Source organism: Melospiza melodia, unplaced genomic scaffold (genome assembly GCF_035770615.1).
Source record: "Melospiza melodia melodia isolate bMelMel2 unplaced genomic scaffold, bMelMel2.pri scaffold_45, whole genome shotgun sequence".
Classification (NCBI taxonomy): Eukaryota; Metazoa; Chordata; class Aves; order Passeriformes; family Passerellidae; genus Melospiza; species Melospiza melodia.
The window spans coordinates 3,040,636-3,060,272 of NW_026948772.1; the positions used below are offsets into that span (position 1 = coordinate 3,040,636).

The following is a 19,637-nucleotide window of genomic DNA, read 5'->3' on the forward strand; positions in this document are numbered from 1 at the left end:
ACCTTTGTGACAGCTACACAGAGCTTCCCCTTCCTTTTCATAATCCGTATTGGGCCTAATTTCAACGTTTCTTTCATCAGAATATGCCAGCAGCTGAGCTGGAGCTGTGCAGGACCAATGGAATTTGGATTTGCCACAAAATAGCTTCTATTGTAATTTCATAAAATTTGGGGATTTGTTTGCATTTCCATCACAAGTGACTTGTGGGAAAAGCAAATTCAAGGCATTTTATCTAGGATTAATTTTGATTTCTGACAAGAAACAACATTACTTTGTCCAGTGCCCAGGGTTGATCGAGGAGCCTCTGTGCCTCTCACTCTGGGGTGTGCTTCAGGAGGTTTTACCCTGTCCCAGACCATTCCCTAGGGGTTTTGTCCCAGTCCCTATCACCCCAGGCCATTCCCCAGGGGGTCTCCATCATTCTCACCCCAGGAAATGCCTGGGGGGTCTCCCTCCCTCTCACCCGTGTGCCAGGGGGTGCTCGGGGCAGTCTCTGTCCCTCTCAGCCCAGGGGATGCTCAGGGGTCTCTGTCCCCTCACCCTGGGGAATGCTCGGGGGGTCTCCATCCCTCTGGCCTCAGGCAATGCCTGTGCAGGGCTGGGGACCAGGGGCTCTGTGTCCCTCTCACAGCTGAGGGTGCTCGGGGCTGGGGGGACTCTCTGACCTTCTCACACCTGGGCAGGCCGGGGGGGTCTCTGTCCCTCTCAGCCCTGCTGTGACCCCACCCAAACATCATTGGGGTCAGAGGGACAGAGACACCCCCAAAGCCCCAGAAGGGCTGAACTTGTGGATGGAAAAAGCCCAGCTGCCCTTTTCTTCTGGTGCCTCCTCCTCTCCTCAGCTGAGGATGTCAAACTCCCCAGGAGCCGGAAAATTCCCATTCCCTGTTTCCTTGTAGCTGCAGCCTGGAACATCCACTCAGAGTGAAGAATTTTCTGATAGCTCTGCTGAATGACAATGGCAAGAGGTTTGTGAGAATGGGAAGAAATTGTGTTTTGATAGTAAATGAATTGTGCAAAATTATTTCGTTCTGACATATTCCTTTTCAGTCAGTTCTGGTTTGTTTTCAGAGTGCCACCTTCTCAGCTGATTGTGTTTGTGCCTTCCTTTCTCTCCTACCTTTCTTTGCCTGCTCTGTTTCTCTCTCAGCATCTCCCTTGACCCAGGGCAGCTCCCACCAAAGACCCTGCCCTGATTTAATTCCCAATCCAGGACCGACAACAACCATGGGTGAAGATATGAAGGCTGGCAGTGAAACATCACTGTAGGCTCTTGCTCCACTTGGCTTTTGGCTCCTTCTTGAGAGCTTTTCCTTCCAGGGCAGGAACATCTTTTCCTGGCAGGGAACTGGAATTCCAGCCCCTGGGAGTGTGTGCCATGGATCCCAGAGGGGCATTCCCGAGCCTTCCAGGACACAGGGAATGGGGATTTTCCTGCTTCTGGTGAGTTTGACATCCTTGCCAAAAGGAGAGGAGGAGGCACCAGAAGAAAAGGGCAGCTGGGCTTCATCTTTCCACTTGAATTAGGTGGGGGGGAAATCTCTCCTCCTGTCTGTAGCTGCTCCCACAGGGATGTGACAGCTGATATCAGAGCCCCGAGGGTCAAAGTCAGGGCTGCCCTCAGGGAATGCTCACCTCATATTGAGGTGGGAGAGTGGGAGCACCTGGATCTTGGAGCACCCAGCTGCCCCCCCTGGGTGGAGGTGCCTGAGGAGGGCTGGGACAATGCCAGGGACATCCCGCAGTGACATCCCCCCTATCCCACTCTGGGTGAGCTCAGTCCCAAACCTGACCCTGATCCTGGTCTCAATCTCACTCCATGTTTAGACACACTCACAGTTCTGTATTTATTCTCATCCCAGTGCCAAACTTGTTTAGCCCCTGACTCAATCACAACCCCAGCCCTAAAGCCAATCCCATGTCTAGCCTTAACCCCAATCCCAGCTCTAATCCAAATCTCAGCCTCAACTCCAAGCCAAGCCCCAATTCCAGCCCCTTCCTAAATCCTCAGCCCCAAACCAAATCCCAGGTTCTGCCGTTCTGGGGGTTTGGGGGTGTCTCCGTCCCTCCGACCCCGATGATGTTTGGGTGGGGTCACAGCAGGGCTGAGAGGGACAGAGACCCCCCCGGCCTGCCCAGGTGTGAGAAGGTCAGAGAGCCCCCCCAGCCCCGAGCACCCTCAGCGGTGAGAGGGACACAGAGCCCCTGGTCCCCAGCCCTGCACAGGCATTGCCTGAGGCCAGAGGGATGGAGACCCCCCGAGCATCCCCGAGGGTGAGGTGACAGAGACCCCCGGGCATGCCCTGGGCTGAGAGGGACAGAGATGGCCCCGAGCACCCCCAGGCACAGGGTATGAGAGGGAGGGAGACCCCCCAGGCATTCCCTGGGGTGAGAATGATGGAGACCCCCTGGGGAATGGCCTGGGGTGACAGGGACAAGGACACTCCCAGGGCATGGGCTAGGGTGACAGGGACAGGGACAATCGTAAAAAATTCCTCCTGAGCGTCCCCCAGGGCAAGAGGCACAAAGACCCCTTGAGCATCCCCAGGGCACTGGACAAAATAAACTAGGCATAAATCAAACTTAATCCTACATAAAATACTTTGATGAATATTTGATTTTCCCGAGAGTCACATGTGATGGAAATGCAAACAAATCCCAAACAGGAATAAACTGACAATAGAAGAAATTCTCTGGCAATTCCAGGTTTCATTGGTTCCTGCACAGCTCCAGCTCAGCTGCTGTCAGGTTCCAATAAAAGAAAAGTGGAAATTAGGCCCAATACAGATTAATAAAAGGAAGGGGAAACTCTGTGTAGTTGTCACAAAGGTGACAGGGATGAAGAGAATAATGATTCTCACATTTGGCAAAGAACCCAAGCCTGTGAATTCCAGAGTTATTTGGGAATTAGCTACTTGAATTGCGCTTTTTGTTGGACTTTAAGGAGCCTTGTGTTCCTCACCATGGGGTGAATGAACCTTGTCAGTCTCGCTGGTAACATTTGCTCCCTTTTCTCCAGTGATTTTAACAAACTTTTCAAGGAAGGACAACAAAATATTTTCTTTTTCACTGGCCACCTCTAACAGCCATTTTCCTCATCAGTTCTCCCATAAGGTGCTCAGAGGAAGCTGTGTCCAAGTTTCCAAGAGTTCCTCCAGAGAGAACCATAACCTCCTCAGAGGAGGGAACCATGCTCTTGTCAAAGGCACTTGGGGTCAGACAACAGTGCTCTGAACCCACTATGGCAAAATAATGTCACAATCTGCTTAAGAAACTTGTTGGAGAGATTCCTCTGCCCCAATTAAGATACTAACAAGACCAAATCCAAGGTGGATTTTATTGAACAGTAAATGTGAGGTAGAGAGAGAGTTAGAAAGAAAGAGAAAAGGGGGGAGAGTAAGGGAGTTACAAGGGACAGAGGCCTCACCTGGAGCAGGGCCAACTGTGACATTGTCCCCTGTGTGTGTGGCCTTCCCAGGGTGGGGGTTTTACACCTGAGCCAGTTTGGGTAAGGGGGGTGGTGTTCACCCCCTGAGCAGGGATTACCCCACTGTTTCAGGTTGCAATGCAAGATGTAACCAAATGCATGTTTTCAATCCCCATGTTCATCAACTGCTATAAGCAGGTGGGGCAGTGTTCTTTATCTCTTCCATGACTCACCCCTGATAATGCCCTCCAGGGGAGATATTTTCTGTGAATGGGCCATTGAGTGTCACTGCAGGACTGATAAAATTCGATCATCCCATTGTGGGATGCTCCGCCCAGGGGGAGGATCCAAGAATTCCTACCTGGATATAAGCTGAGGCTGGCAACACCAGCAGCACCTTGCCTACTGGGTTCCCAGAGGACATGAGCTCCAGAACCACCAGTGGACCTTCAGAGGAAGACCAGATTCTTCTACAGCATCACTTCTTGGACAGAATCACGTTCATCACTCCAACACGACTGCAGCCACCACCCTGACCAACAGGGTGTCAGGTTATATTCTGACTCTGTCAGTTTAAGGCAGTGTTTCTGTATCATTGCCTTGATCCTAATTTTGTTTTTGAACTGGAATTCTGACTTAGACTCTCCCCCTGGTTTGCCTTCAATCCGGTACAAAATTTAGTGTGCTCATTTCTTGTTTTCCTCCCAAAACAGAATTTCCCTTTCCTAAAATTTAGCCAGATGGAGGGAGAGACTGCAAGGAAGAGGAAGATGCCCCAGGACACCCAGGCAGGTGAGGAGGAAGTGAGTGCCCCTTTCCCCCTCTCTCCTGCTCCATCTCCCAGCCCAGCACGGCCCCTGGCTGCAGGACAACCCTGCTGCCAACGCCGTCCTTCCAGGGATGTGCTGTGGGGATCTTCTTCCATTTCCCTCTGGCATGGGGGCAAATCCCATCCTCTCCTTGTCCTTCCTCCCCCAGAGAAGGAGCTGAGGATGGAGACCAGGGAGGACAAATCCCCACGGCAGAACCTGGAGGAGGAGGCCGTTTTGAGCAGCTCCATGGCCCAGGAATTCAATGAGGAGGATAATCCCCGGAGATTCCACAGGAGTAGGGGCTGCAAACCCAGCCCAGGGTGCGCTGAGCAGGAAAGACCCACCCTGAGCCATGAAGGTGGACAGAGCTTCAGCCAGAGCTCAGAGCTGGTGGTCCATGAGCAGCTTCATGATGGGGAGAATCCCCACAAGTGCTCAGAGTGTGGGAAGAGCTTCAGGCACAGCAGCACCCTGATCAGCCACCAGATGATCCACACCAGGGAATGGGCCTACGAGTGTGGGGAATGTGGGAAGGGCTTCAGTTACAGGTCCACCCTTGTGACCCACCAACGCATCCACACTGGGGAGAGGCCCTACGAGTGTCCCCAGTGCCAGAAGAGCTTTCGGACCAGCTCCGATCTCCTCAGGCACCAGCTCATTCACACTGGGGAGAGGCCTTTCTGCTGCCCTGAGTGTGGGAAGGGCTTCAAGCGCAAGTCCCACCTCATCATCCACCAGCACATCCACACTGGGGAGAGGCCCTACGAGTGCCCAACATGTGGGAAGAGGTTTCAGACCAGCTCAAATCTCCGTCTCCATGAGCAGATTCACACAGAGGGGAGGCCCTTCCGCTGCCCTGACTGTGGGAAGGGATTCAAGCATAAGTTCACCCTCATCAGGCACCAGCGCATCCACACAGGGAAGAGGCTCTTCGAGTGTCCCCAGTGTGGGAAGAGTTTCACCCAGAGCTCTGACTTGACCAGTCACCAATGGAAGCACTGGTAAGGGACGTTCTGTCAGTGCCCCAACAGCAGAAGAGCTTCATGCCCAGCTCCAGCTTCATCCCTCATTGGAGGACCCATATTGGAAAGAGCCCTGGTGATCCATGTTCCCTGTGATCCATGCTAGGAAGACACCTGTCCCTTTTCCTTCCCCTGCCAATGACATGATGTGGGATGGAAGAACATGAGGGTCTGGCCATGGCCCTGTCATTACATTCACTCCTACCTCAGGTCATTGCCAGGGGCAGGAAAGAGACTCTTTCTCACCCCAGGGAGAAGGGTGTCCTTTGCAGACAGGAGGAAATACATTGCCGTGAAGAGCCAATTGTTGATGTTTTAGTTTTCTCTGCAAATTGTTTTACTTATCCCTTCTGTTATGAATATTGCTTTTGTTCCTGTTTGTTCCTTATCTCATTGCTGTTCCAAATAAATGGTTTTTATCCCAGCTTAGGATCTTTGCCTTTTGTGCTTTCCATGGGAGGTGGGAGGGCAGCGATGGCAGCGCGGTTTTAGCAAGAACAAGAAATTTTGGAATCCCATTCCTGAACCCCGGCCCATGGAAACTGAGCATCCCAGCTGGTCCCAGCCCTGGTGGCCATGGCAACAGCCTTGGAGCGGGTCCCTGGCTGGGGCTGTGGGAACCTCTTCCCTCTGGTGCCCAGGGACAGGAGTGGAGGGAACGGCTGCAGCTGAGTCGGGGCAGGCTCAGGTTGGATGTCAGGAAAATGTTTTTGCTCAGAGGCTGCTGGGGCCCTGCCCAGGCTCCCCAGGGAAGGGTCCCAGCTCCAGGGCTCTTTGAGCTGCAGCAGCGTTTGGACAGCGCTGCCAGGCCCAGGCTGGCATTGTTGGGGTGTCCTGTGCAGGGCCAGCAGTTGGACTGGAGGATCCTGATGGGTCCCTCCCAGCTCAGCCAATTCTGTGGTTCTGGGATCCCATGAGCCTGGGGATGGGGCTGCCAATGGTTGCCATGGCAACAGGCTGTGGCTGCAGGCCTGAGCTGGTGTCCATGGCAACCACCCCTGGCATGGGGTCTCCATGGAGCTGCCAAGGGACTGAGCATAGCAACAGGGGGCTGGGGATAGTTGCCATGGAAACTGACCCTAGCAACAGGAGGCTGGTGATGGTTACCATGGAAACTGACCATAGCAGCAGGGTCCTGCTGATGTTTACCTGCTAAGGATCAGATTTGTCACAGGCTTTCTGAGGTGTTCCATGGGGCCTTTTCAAGAGTCTCCAGGCTGTTCCAGAGCTGGAATATCACAGGTGGAGACAGGGGCTCCATGGAGACCTCCCAGGGCTTTCTGGTGATGGTAAACAGCCCTGTGGTCAGAGGCAGTCACAGCCATGGTGACATCCCAGGGGACCTTGGGCTGCAAAGGCACCGATCTGTCACAGGCACTCACAGGGGCTCCACAGTGACATCCCAGGAGTCCCCAGGCTGCCAAAGGGCCGGAATGTCCCAGACACTCACAGGGGTTCCTGTCATGGGCACAGTGAGAGTTTCAGGAAAAATCTTTATTTCTTTATTGGAAGAACTCCTGCTAAATCATGAGGTGGAGAAATGACACTGAACAGCCACCATGGATCCTCTAACCTATGCAGGGCCCCTAGACTTCTAATATATTTTCAAAGAGAGGAGACTGGGAGTGGCTGGATCCGATCCCAGCCCCAGACTTTGTCAAAGGTGTAAAGGATTGGACAGGTGGAATTGAACCTTTAACCCAATTTGTCCCACAGAATTAATGATGGACTACCCGATAGATTTATATAAATATTCCTCTGATTGATTCTAATAATGATTAGAAGAAAGAACTTAACCACATTCATTTACTGCACAGTTCAGGAGCTATAACAATTATTAGAATATAGCGCTCTAGGAAGCAGTTTTGAAGTCAACAGGGCCTTGCTGGGGTTGTTGGAGCCCATCGCAGGCAGAGCCTCCTGCTCCAGCAGGAACTGCCTTTCCTGTGCCATGAGCAGGGCAGGTCCCGCTGCAGGAAAAGCCCCAGGCCAGCCCCAGCACAGGGAAGGGCTCAGGCACAAGGGCAGAGTGCCGTGCTGGGAGCTGTGCCAGGGAGAGCCTGAGGCACCAAAGGCACCTTGGCAGCAGCAGCAGCTTGCAGGCCATGGCCAGAAGCCTCCCTTGGCAATCCGGCCTGGTGGCCACCACTGCAGAGCTGCTACCTCAGGGCTCATTCCTGGCTGGGCTCTGAAAAGCCACTTCTGCTCCAAGAGCCTGACTGGGAAGCCATTGGCCCCAGCACCTCGGGGACAAGATATTAATGCCAAAACTCTTCATGGCAGCAGAGCCAAGGCAGGGACAGAGCAAAGGGGAGAGCCAGGCCCAGGGGACAGGGCTGCCATGATGATGGCTGTGAGGTCACTGCCTCTGCAGAAGCCTGGCTGCCCTCAGCAGACATTCTAGCCAGAAGCGTTGTGAGGGCTCCCAGTATATCAGAGAACTCACAATAGGAATTCTGTCCTTGGGGATGAGAGGGTTTCATTGGGTCAGGTTGCACAAAGTTCCTGCTCTTGGACAATTCCTGGGACGGGGAATCCACTTCTCTGGAAAATCAGCTGCAGTTTCGAGCCACCCTCTTACTTGTAAAATATTTCCTCCTTCTAAGAGATATAAATCCACCCTCATGCAGTTTAAAGATATTTGCCCTTGTTCTGTCATTGCAAGATTTGGGAGAAAATAACTTTGATCACTATTTTTCCATTTTCTCAGACCTTGGAGAAGACACAAAAATCTCCCAGGATGGGGTTTGGAGGCCTCATCACAAAACTAGCTGGTAGAGTGTGATGGCTCTGGGCTCAGTGGTGTGCAGACTGAGGGTAGAATAGGAGTAGCCTGGGAGGGATGGAAGGGTGGTTTCAGAGAGGCTGGAGCTTTTTTTTCATAGTGGGAATGAGCCTAAAGAAGACATATTAGCACCAAGGGCAGCTGGGGAGGCCCAGAGTGCACACCAGGAGAAAGGAATTTCCCTGCCAGGGCAGGGCTGCGGTGCAGCATGTCCTCCAGCAGGAGCCTGGAGCAGCCCAGGATTTGTGTGGGCAGGCAGAGGAAGGCAGGAGGCAGAGCTGTCAGCAAAGGAAGGGCCCAGCCAGGTGGGGCAGCCGGGGAATGCCGACGGCCTGCAGGGACAGAGGCGCAGGGCAGGGACACCGTGGGACAGCCTGGGCTGCACAGGGCACAGGGATGGGCAGCAGCTGCAAGACAGCCCCGACAGAGCCAGCTTGGGCAGCACTTTGGCCATGGCTGCTGGCCCTGGGCCTGAGGCCACGAGGGGACAAGTGACCCTTGCAGGGCTGGGGCCTCATTGCCTCCTTGTCCCTGCTCAGCAGCCTGGCAGGGGCCGCCCCATGCTCCTGCCCTTGTCATTGCACATCCCCACATGCCAGTGCCCATCCCGGGAAGAGCCCTGAGTAAGGAGGGAGGGACAGGATCTGCCCGGCCAGGGGCTGGGGCTCAGGCCTTGGCCCTTTGCATTCCTGAAACACATCCAGGTTTTGCTCAGCATCAGGGACACTTTTGCCTTGCTTGTCCCCAGCTGCCATCACTTCATCCAATGTTCTGTTCTGACTGGAAGCTGGCGACACTTTCTCAGTTGTGTCCCTGACAGAAATTTCTTCAAATACAAGAAACTTCAGGGTTTCAATAGAACTGAGTTCTTGAGGATTTTGTGACATCAGCGAGGGGGTGGTGACATCACAGAGCTGGCTGTGCCATCACAGATTAGGGTGTGAGGCCATAGAGCAGATCCTGTCAACATAGAGGGTGGCTCTGTGGCATCAGAGAGTGGGTTGTGACATCACCTGGTGGCTATGGAATATCTTAGAGCTGGCTGTGATATCACAGAACAGATTGTGACATCACATGGACAGTGTGACATCACAAAGATAGCTGTGTGACATCACAGGTGTAGTGTGATATCACAGATATGATTATGTGATATCACAGGGCCTATGTAACATCACAGAGGGCTGTGTGACATCACAGGGGCAGTGTGATATCACAGGGGCTGTGTGAGGTCACTGGGGAGGTCACTATGCCCTGGGCCCCCTCACAGTCCCCTCCAGAGCAGTCCAACCCTGCTCGTGTACAGCGGGGTCCCCTGTCCCCCCGGGTTCCCCCGCCCCGCAGCCTCCCCCAGAGGATGTTCCACGAGATTGATCCCAGAACCTGACACGGGGACGGGGGGACGGGGCCCTGGGGGTGGCACAGGGGAACAGGGACCCCCGGCAGCGTCCCCATGTCCCCCAGGGCCAGAGCTTGGGCCAGGGCTCCTTCACCCTGTTACGAACGAGGGCTTGAGAGCGCTGAAAAAATCCCCAGCAAGGGATCAGTAAAAACCAGATTTAATATTAAGGGACAACAGCACAAAGTTCCTTGGCAAGAGTCACTCTGCTCCTGACTGGACACTTCAGGCACACCAAGGAAACAAAGGAACAACAAAACCAAACCAAATCCAGGCAATCAAACCAGAAATTACCCGAGAACTGTCGCTGTGTGTCTGTGTGTGACACAAGGACAGCGAGGGCAAGGATGAAAGGAATACTGCCTGAAAGCCTAACAGACAGAGCTCAAACTTAACAGGACTTAACTTATACATTAACCTTAACTGATACTTTCAACTTCACAATTTAGCAAAAGAGCAGAGTGTAACAGCATTTAATCTAACTCAAACCTATGACTTTGCAATTTAACAGCGGAATAACACTTTACAATATTTTGCGTAACAGATAACTTATATTAAAGGTAACAGCTTAGCAAAAGAACAACTCTTAGCAGAATTTATCTTCACTTAGCCCTTGTGACTTAACCTGACCTACAGGCCTGACTGACTCAGCTATCCAAGGCACTCAAACCCCTCAGAGAGCAGCATTTCTGCCACATTTCCTCAGCACAGGCACTCCTCTGTGCACACAAAGTGTCGGTGCAAGGCACCTGTGAGCAATTCCCCTGAGGGCAGGAAATGCTCACTGTGGATCCTTTGGCATCTCCCCAGCAGGTGAAGGGCTGAGCCTGGTGGAGTGGGGGGATCGGCCCAGGCTCTGTGGTTGTTGGGGATCCCCGAGTGCAGCAAACGGGAGAGTTCCCGGCTGGGAGAGGCCCCACTCAGAGGGAGTGGCTGGCCCAGGAGAGCTCCAAGGGCTCCTTTTGGAGCGCTGTTTGCAGGGCCCCAAGAGAGGGGCTTCAGTCCCAGCAATGGTTCATCCTGGCCACACTTGGCACCAACAGCTTTCTTTGGCAGGGTGAGAACAGGGATGTTGTGCGACTGAGGGAACAGAAACAGTTCCCGGAGCTGCTCCTACAGAAAGCAGGAGCTGGTTGGGCAGCAGCAGTGCCTGGAGTGTTTGTGATGAGCTGCAGAGGAGCTGAGCCCAGGGGCTGTTGGCCAAGGCCAAGGCCCAAGGAGCATTTCTCAGCTGGCAGGGCAGCCTTAGAAGGGGAGGGGGGAATGCAGCAGCACAGGGCCATGGAACCAAGGGACCATTGTGACACTATGGGGCCCTGTGAGACCAAGGGAACATTGTGACACTGTGGGGCCTCATGGAACCATGGAGACCATGGTGACATTGCTGGGCCCCATAGAACCAAGGGAACAGTACTGACACTGTGGGGCCTAATGGAACCATGGAGACCACGGTGACATTGCTGGGCCCCATAGAACCAAGGGAACAGTACTGACACTGTGTGACTCCATTGAATGTAGTGGTCATTGTGACACTGAGAGACCCCATCAAACCAAGGATCCATTGGCACACTGTGAGGTCTCATGGAACCAAGGGGCCATTGTGACACTGTGGGGCACCATGGCACTGAGGGCTTCATTGTGATACTGAGGGGACTCATGGGATCTTGTGATGCTATGAGGTACCATGGAATAAGCAAAGCATTGTGACACTGTGAGGCCTCATGGAACTAGAGAGACCATTGTGACCATGGGGATACCTACAGAACCAAGAGGAACATTGTGATACTGTGGGTCCTCATGAAACCAAGAGGCCTTTGTGACACTGCAGGGCTGCATGGAACCAAAGGTCCATTGTGACATTTCAGGGCTCATGGAACAGAGGAATCACATGACATTATGGGGCCTGGGGAGCCACGGAGACCATTGTGACACTTCAGGGCCTTATCAAATGTAGGGGCCACTGTGACACTGCTGGACCCCATACACCCAAGGGTCCATTGTGACACTGCAGGTCTTCTCAAGGGACCATTGTGGGACCATTGTGACACTGCTGGACCCCATGGAATCAAGGCACTGTTGTGACACTGTTAGGCCCCATAGGTCTGGCTGGTTTGGCCTCCTTTTGACTTCCTGACTGACCCAACTGACCTTGGCATGTTGGGGGTCTCTTCTTATTAGCTGCTGAAACACTGGGGCTCCATGCTTTCCTTCTTTTGGAAAAGAACTGTCCTTCTTAGCCAGGTGCCCATGGCCAGAATTGGGATTTCCACCTCCAACATTGCCTGTTGTGAAAGACTGGAGGAGATTTTTGGCTGGAAAAATTTTGTGTGTTGGGAAGGAAGGGGCAGGTCCAGCCTTGCACTGCCCTGTAACCCCAGCCCTGCCCTGCCCTGGAATCCCAATCCCCCCAGAGCCTCTATCCCAGCCCAGCAGTGTCTGCCAGTCCCTGGCACAGCACAGGCAATGCTCCACAGCCACCTTTGCAGCCCCAGCCCAGCTCCTGAGGGACCAAATGAGCCCAAGTCCCACCTGAGGGAAGGGTCCAGGAAGACCAAGAGGTATTGAAGGCTGACAACAAGGCAAGCACACATCTTGACCCTCCCTCCTCTGGGAATTTCCGTCTGAGCACTGCTGGAATCCAGGAGTTGGTAGTTCTGTGTGTTTGTTTGTGTGTATGCTTCTCTGTATCTTTTTTGTCTGTCTCTCTTTGTGTGTCTACTTCTCGTATATATGTCCTCTTCCAAATTTTGAGTGACTTAAAATTGAACAGGCTTAGAGCTTATGAAGTTGAATAGCACAAGGTAATGCTTTGAGTTGTGTTTTTTGTTGATTTAATGTCATATTAAACATTTGCAAAAGTTTCTCTGATTTTCTAAAGTTGACAATAAAGGTTGTTTTGCTCTTTTGAACTTTTTAGAGTCTCTTGTTGCTATTTCTTCAGCACATAAAACTCAGAGGACACAAACAATTGAGTTTCCTTTTAAATGTCTCCTTGAGAGAGTTGTTTGGGGGATGGGAGTCAGGGCTTGTCTGTCCTGCTTGGCACAGTCCAGGCAGGGCTTTCCCAGCCACATTCCACACTCCATTTCCCAGCTGGAGCCGCTGCTGCCTCTGAGTTGTGCTGCCCCAGCCCCAGGGACGCTCTCCTTGTCTGCCCATTCCCCCACGGTCTCTGGGCAGGGATGGCCTCAGTGGGGGCTGCTGACATCCTCAGCACCTTGGAGGCTGCTGCTGAATTTCACTGCTCCAGAGGCTTGTTCAGCCTTCAGCTCTTCAGTTCAGGAATTCAGTGTCCCAGGACTCATTAACATTGAGAACACCTCAACAAGCCAAGCCTTTGGGAACAATTTGATTTCAGTTTCCAAATAATTTGTAGTTAAGTAAATCTCAGTAGTGTATTCAAAGTGAACACATGATATTTAAAAAGACAGTGAGAAAATACTTTTTAGGTCCTGGTAATTTTGTTTTGCTGTTAATTCATTGATGTGTGCAATCTCCAATTGACACTGAATCCAAGTACCTCCTCATGCAGTTGGAATAGATATGAAAATCAAGACCCTTCATGGCTGACAATCAATCAGACTCTGTCCCTACCCCCACCCCACCATTTCCCCCATCCAAGCCCTGGCACTAAGAGCAGCCTTGTGCAAATCTGAGCTCCCTCCAGCCCAGGCTGCACCTGCAGCTTTCAGCTCCTTGGCTCCAACTCCCACCTGCTTTCCTTGGAGAAGGAGCTGCCCAAGACACAGAGGGATGTTCATTTATTGTCAGCCAACAAAGCCAAGGGAAGGCACAGCTCCATCAAATGCAAAAGTCATTCCTCTGCTTGATATTAAATCCACTTTCCATAGCAGACAGTCTCAGAGCAATGGAAAACAACTTCTGTGCCCAGCACAGATCCCAAGTTCCCCCCAAACCCTCCCTGCCCTGATTCTGCCCAGATTTGCTCTTTGCACACACGAGTCACAGGCTGAAGTCAGGAGCTCCCTCCATGCCCAGTGGGAGGAAAAGAGAGAAAGGGGATGAAGAGCTCTCCTGTGCAGAGCCAAAGTCCAAGCGCCCCTGCAGTGGGAACAACTACTCATCAGGTTTGTGTCCTTTGGGTTCAGGGACTGGTGACACTCAGAGGCATAGAAACATTTCTTGCCTACAAACACAACAGGAATATTTGAAGAGTTTAATAACCATCACAGCTCTTCCCTCAGTTTCCTGTCGTGTCCCAGCAGCATTTCACATGTCCACCATCCCGAAGGGATTTCTATACAGAAACAGTTCAAGACAAAGACATAAATAAAGGTAATTCTGAGATAGATATAACCAGAACGACATATTTAATTCATATTTATTTGAACTTCTTAAAGATTTGGCCACTCCTTGAGATTCAAAGCATGAAACCAGTCAGCTGAGAGGCACTTGAATGGCCAGAGAGCATATGGAAGAAGAAATGTGAGAGCAGCAGGAAGGACATGGATCCAGCTTGTCTAGTGAAGAGATGTAGTCAAACATGGCTATTTCAACAGGAGAGGAAGAAATACAGAATGGAAAAGGGAGATTAAATAGTAGAATGAGTATTGGTTATACAAGTAGAGTGGGAACCACCGTTTCTGGTGGGAAAATATTGCTATTTCTTAAAAGCACTCAAATGACCCACATAATAAAGATTCGCTTGTATATTATCAGATAAACACGTATTAAAACCTGTGCCCCCATCCAGGCTGACATCAGTTGTGTGCCCATGAACAGGCAGTTCCACTTGTGCCCTGAGGTGCCCAGCTGGGATTGGATCTCTCCAAGAGCACCTGAGGGAGAGCAGAGCACCCTGAGAGCTGCAGGTCCCTGACAGACCCGCAGGGCTCCTGTCCCATCAACATCTGCTCTGCTTCAGTCTGAAACAGGGCCCAGCATGGTGCTGGGATCATCAGAGAGCTGAGGTATGTTCTGGAATTCAATGCCCTCCCCATTCCACAGCAGCCCTGCATTTCCCTCCTGCAGCCTTGGTCTCCAGCACAGCCATGGAGGCTCTTTGGGCTCTGGACTATTCCTGCAGCCCCCAAGGGCAGCTGAGCTCTGCCTTTGGCACAGTCAGGCCTGGCCAGTTCAGGTGATGCTCAGCAATTGCTTGTGTGTGCCTGGCCTTGCTGTCAGCCCCGGCAGCGGCTGAGTGGCCCCTTTGTGGCCCTGTGCTGGCCCAGCCATGGTGGCCCAGCCCCTGTGCAGGCCCAGCCCAGGCCAGGAGCATTGCGGCTGGGAACGGCCCCTGTGCTGTGGTGCCCACAGCAGCCTTGGGGCTCTGTGCCCCATGGCCTCCCTGCTGGGCAGCCTCTGCCAGCTCCTGCAGAGCCCCTGGCACCTGTGGGGCTGAACAGACAGCCCTGCCCCGGGCTCTGCCGACCTCTGGGCTAGCAGAGAGGCAGCCAGGGCTGGCCATGGCTGGGAACAGGCCCTGAGCCCTGCAGGAGGATGGAGCTGGGCCACAGCCAAACTCAGCCCAGGCCAAAGCTGGGCTCAGCAGCCAGGGCTGCCAAGGGCTGGGCACAGAGGCTGGCACTGACAAATGTCCTGGGCCCTCTCCCTGCTCTGTCCATGCCACCCAGGGCTCAGAACAACCTTCTCTATGGGCCACTTGCCTGTTTGCAATGCCTTGCACAGGCGCTGGCCCTGCCCCACAAGGCCTGGCCTGAGTCCTGCCCCTGCACGCTCAGCCAGGCTGAGATGGACACTGATGGTTTCTGGGCCAGGCTCTCTGAGCCCGGCCCAGCTCCCTGCAAGCTCTGCCAGCTGCCCTGAGCTCTGGGCAGCGCCAAGGGCCTCTCCCCAGCCCAGCCCATCCCATGTGGCCCCACAGCTCTGCTCAGGCCAGGCTGCTCTGGGCGCTGGCCCCACGGCCTCAGCCCCTGGCAAGGGCACAGCAGCAACTGCAGCTGCCACAGGACTCAGCCCCAGCCATGGGGGAAGCTGCTTGGCCAAGGCCAAAGGAGGCACCCTGGCTGCCCTGCTCCTTTCTGCCTGAGGTGCTGAGAGCTCTGAAGCCCCTGCTGCCATCCCATCTGCCCAGGGCAGCACAAGAGCCATGGCCTTGGGGCCCTCAAGAGCTGCTCCTGCTCCAGGCCCAGGGCCCATGCCAAAGCTGGGGCAGCCACAAAGCTGTGCCCATTTCTGTCCATTGCTGCTCGGATGGGGATGGATCCTCAGACACTTGGAGGTTGCTGATGCACTTTATTACTCCAGATGTCTCTTCTTTCTTCAGCTGTTTCGTTCAGGAATTCAATGGAAAAGGCTCAGAAACAATAGTTCAAAACAATCAAACAAGAAAAGCCAATGGGAATAATTGAAGCTTCAAATTCTTCTGTCATTAATTAGACAAATTTCAAAAGTATATTCAAAGTGAATCTGCTATATTAAAAAAAAAAATAAAAGCAGAGGAAATTGTTTTGACAGTTATTCTTTCCTGTTCATAGACTGCTATCAGCAATGTCCAGCTGATAGTGACCCCCAGTACTTTCTAATGCAGTCTGAACAGATATGAAGATAAAGACCTTTTATGGCTGACAATCAATAATACTTTGTCCCCACTCCCTTCCTATCATTTCCCTCATCCAACCCCTAGCCCTCCTATGGATCAGGAATGGTGTGGCCAGCAGGACCAGAGCAGTGATTCTTCCCCTGTGCTCAGCACTGGTTGGGCAGCACCTCAAGTGCTGTGTCCAGTTCTGGGCCCTCAATTTAGGAAGTACATGGAGGGGCTGGAGCATGTCCAGAGAGAGCCAACAAGGCTGGTGAGGGGTCTGGAGCACAAGTGATGTGAGGAGCAGCTGAGGGAGCTGGAGTTGTTTATCCTGGAGAAGAGGAGGCTCAGGGGAGACCTCATCGCTCTATACAACCCCCAGACAGGAGGGTGCAGCCAGGTGGGGGTCAGACTCTTTTCCCAGGGAACAGTGACAGGACAAGAGAACACAGCCTTCAGCTGCATGAGGGGATGTTTAGGCTGGACATTAGGAAATATTCTCTTCACAAAGAGTAATTGGGCACTGGAATGGGCTGTCCAGAGAGATGTGTGAGTCACTGTCCCTGGAAGTGTTTAAGGAAAGACTGGATGTGGCACTGAGTGCCATAGTCTGGGTGATAGGGTGGTGTTGGGTCCCAGGTTGGACTTGATGCTCTCCAAGGTCTTTCCCAGTATGGTTGTTTCTCTGATGATTGTGACACTGCAGGACCCTGGGGAAGCAAGGGGCCATTCTGACACTGCGGGGCCTGGTGGCACTAAGAGGATCATGGTGACTATGTGTACGACACGGCAGCAAAGAGCCAAGAGGCCATTGTGACACTGTGGGGTTGGATGGAAGCAAGGAGTCCATAGTTACAGTCTGGGTCCTGGAGGAGCCACAGAGGCCACTGTGACCCTGCAGGGACTTGTGGAGCCAAGGGGCCATTGTGCCACTGCGGAACCAAGGAGACCCTTGGGAGAGCCTGGGGACAATGGAATCAAGGGGCCATTGCTCCATTGCAAGGACTCTGGGAACTGAGGGAACAATTGTGACACTGTGGCGCCCCATGTGTGAGAGTCTGTCCCAATTTTCCCTCATCTGCCTCACGATCGTCCTTGAGAGACCACTGAAGAGAAGACACCCCCTGTCTATATCTGGCTCTGAAGGAGAAAAGTCACACGCCACAGGCTCCGAGATCTGAAAGCTCAGTGTTAAGCTATTGTTTTCACAAGTATGTTTGCTGTATGCTAAGAAGAGGGCACCATGCCCCGTTTGCAACAATAGCAGCTCTGGAAGCTGTCCCACCTCTCAGCCTGGCTGGACTTCTCCTGAGTTCCAGGTGGTCTCCCACCAAAGACCCTCACCTGTTTTACAACCACCGTGACAGACAGACTGAGATGTGAGAAGCTTTTCCATCAAGGACTGAGACATGAAACTCCTAAAAAGGCTCCTCTGCTCCTTCCAAGGACTGGGACTGAAACCCCCAGCCCGGGGGAGGTGTGTGGGGAGGCAAGCTGACCGAAGCGAGATGTTTGCCTGCAGATTGTGACCACTGGACCGAGAACACAATGGCTCTCATTTACTGCTGAGAACATAACTAGCTGTTACATCTATCAAGATCATTTACTGCTGAGAACATGGACTACCTGTTACATCTGTTCCCTCTTGTATCTGTTCCCCCCCATACACACTTTTCAGTAATAAAAGCCTCTGAGTTAGCTAGAGCCTTCAAGATCTCCCCAGCGTAGCAGGCGGACCCTCGGCTGGACTGGACCAAAGGACTTCGTCTCTGCGTTGGTAGCTATATCCCCTCTCCTTCTCTCTCTCTCTCCTCTCTCCTCTCTCTTTCTCTATCTTTTTCTCTCCCTTAATCCCTCTATTGCATTTTTGCTGTGCAAAAATGCAATAGAGGGATTTTATTTCCATTAAACTGCATTTGATTTGATCATCACTGCAAACCCCCTTGTACCGTGTTGGTGTTTTGCACTCTGAGATCATTCCTACGAACCATCAGGTCATCTGTCCACTAGGACGGACCCTGACACCATGGAACCAAGGGTCCCTGGAGACACTGCAGGATCTTGTGTCACCAGGGCTCCATTGTGACACTGCAGCACCAAGGAATTAATTGTGGCACTCTGAGGCCTCAGGGAACCAACAGGCCACTGTGACCCTGCAGGGCCTTTAAGAACGATGCAGAGCATTGTGACATCGCAGGACCTGGTGTCAGGATTGGGCCATTATGACACTGCAGGGCCCCATGGAACCAAGGGTCCAGGGCTGCTCCTCAGGGACTCCTGAAATGAAGGAAACATGTTTGGCCTCATGGTGGCCCTTGGGACCAAGACGCCATCGTGACACTGGGTAAGCAAGGAGAGCATTTCTGCACTGACAGACCTCATGGAACCAATGATCCATTATAACACTGCAGGGCCCAAGGATCCAAGGGACTTTGTGACACCGAAGGGGCCCCATGGAACGAAAGGGACATTGTGATACTGAGAGGTCTCATGGAATCATGAAGACCATTGCGACACTCTGGGGCCTCATGGAACCCTCATGACACCAAGTTGGCTGGGAGTTTTAATCTGCTGGATGGTAGGAGGGCTCTGCACACGGCCCTGGACAGGCTGCATCCAGGGCCCAAATTCAACAAGGTGAGGTTTAACAAGTCCAAGTGCCAGGTTCTGCACTTTGGCCACAACAACCCCTGCAGCACTACAGGCTGGGGACAGAGTGGCTGGACAGCAGCCAGGCAGAAAGGGACCTGCAGGGACTGATGGACAGCAGGCTGGACATGAGCCAGCAGTGTGCCCAGGTGGGCAAGAAGGGCAAATGGCTCCTGGCCTGGATCAGGAATGGTGTGGCCAGCAGGAGCAGGGCAGTGATTCTTCCCCTGGGCTCAGCACTGGTTGGGCAGTGCTGTGTCCAGTTCTGGGCCTCCCAATTCAGGAAGGACATGGAGGGGCTGGAGCATGTCAAGAGAAGGGCAACAAGGCTGAGGAGTGGTCTGGAACATAAGTGGTGTGAGGAGTGGCTGAGGGAGCTGGGGTGGTTTATCCTGGAGAAGAGGAGGCTCAGGGGAGACAAGGCAGTGTCAGGGCACAGGTTGGACTTGATGATCCCCAAAGCCTTTTCCAGCCTTGCTGATTCTAGGATTCTCTAAAACCACTCTTGGAGCAGTTGCAGAACGAGCCCTGGGCCTCCTCTTCAGAAGCTCCAGCAGCCCAGGTCCCTCAGCTTCTCCTGCCAGCCCCAAAGCCCATCCTGTCAGACCTGCAGAGCCTCTGCAGCTCCTCCTCACTGCCCAGAACAGGGAGCCCCAGAGCCAGACACAGCAGCCCAGATGTGCCCCCCTGGCCTGGGGTGCCTCTGGCAAGGGAGCAGCAGGAGGCACTGCAGGAGCCTGCAGACAATTCCTGCAGCACTTGTAGGATGATCCTGGTCCCCAAGGGATGTTCCCATGGTGCCAAGTAAGGAACTGCAATGGGGAGTGGGGCCAGAGAGGAAAGGGCAAACAGGGAGGGGCTGTTTGCAGGGCAGGGAACCGGGGAGGGAAATAGGAAGAAATTTAAAGCAGGCGAAGAGTAGAGAAAGCAAAGGTGAAACCACAGAAATGCTCAGGGCAGTTTGGGGGTGGCTGCCAGGCAGCCCTGGCTCTGAGCAAACAGCATCTGCAGTGGGACAGGAAACTCCCAGCTGATGGGAAC

At 53.1% G+C, this 19,637-nt stretch overlaps 1 protein-coding gene across 1 annotated transcript in view; it reads left to right on the top strand.

Moving 5' to 3' along the window:
- Positions 1–2,247: 2,247 nt before the first annotated feature.
- LOC134434656 (zinc finger protein 418-like) overlaps positions 2,248–19,637 on the top strand; it is a gene marked incomplete at its 3' end in the record, with an annotated part of 79,824 nt that continues 62,434 nt past the window's right edge. The window contains exons 1-2 of the mRNA XM_063183296.1: positions 2,248–2,274; positions 4,606–5,185. Coding sequence (XP_063039366.1) covers positions 2,248–2,274; positions 4,606–5,185 — 607 coding nt within the window. The remainder of the gene's footprint in view (positions 2,275–4,605; positions 5,186–19,637) is intronic.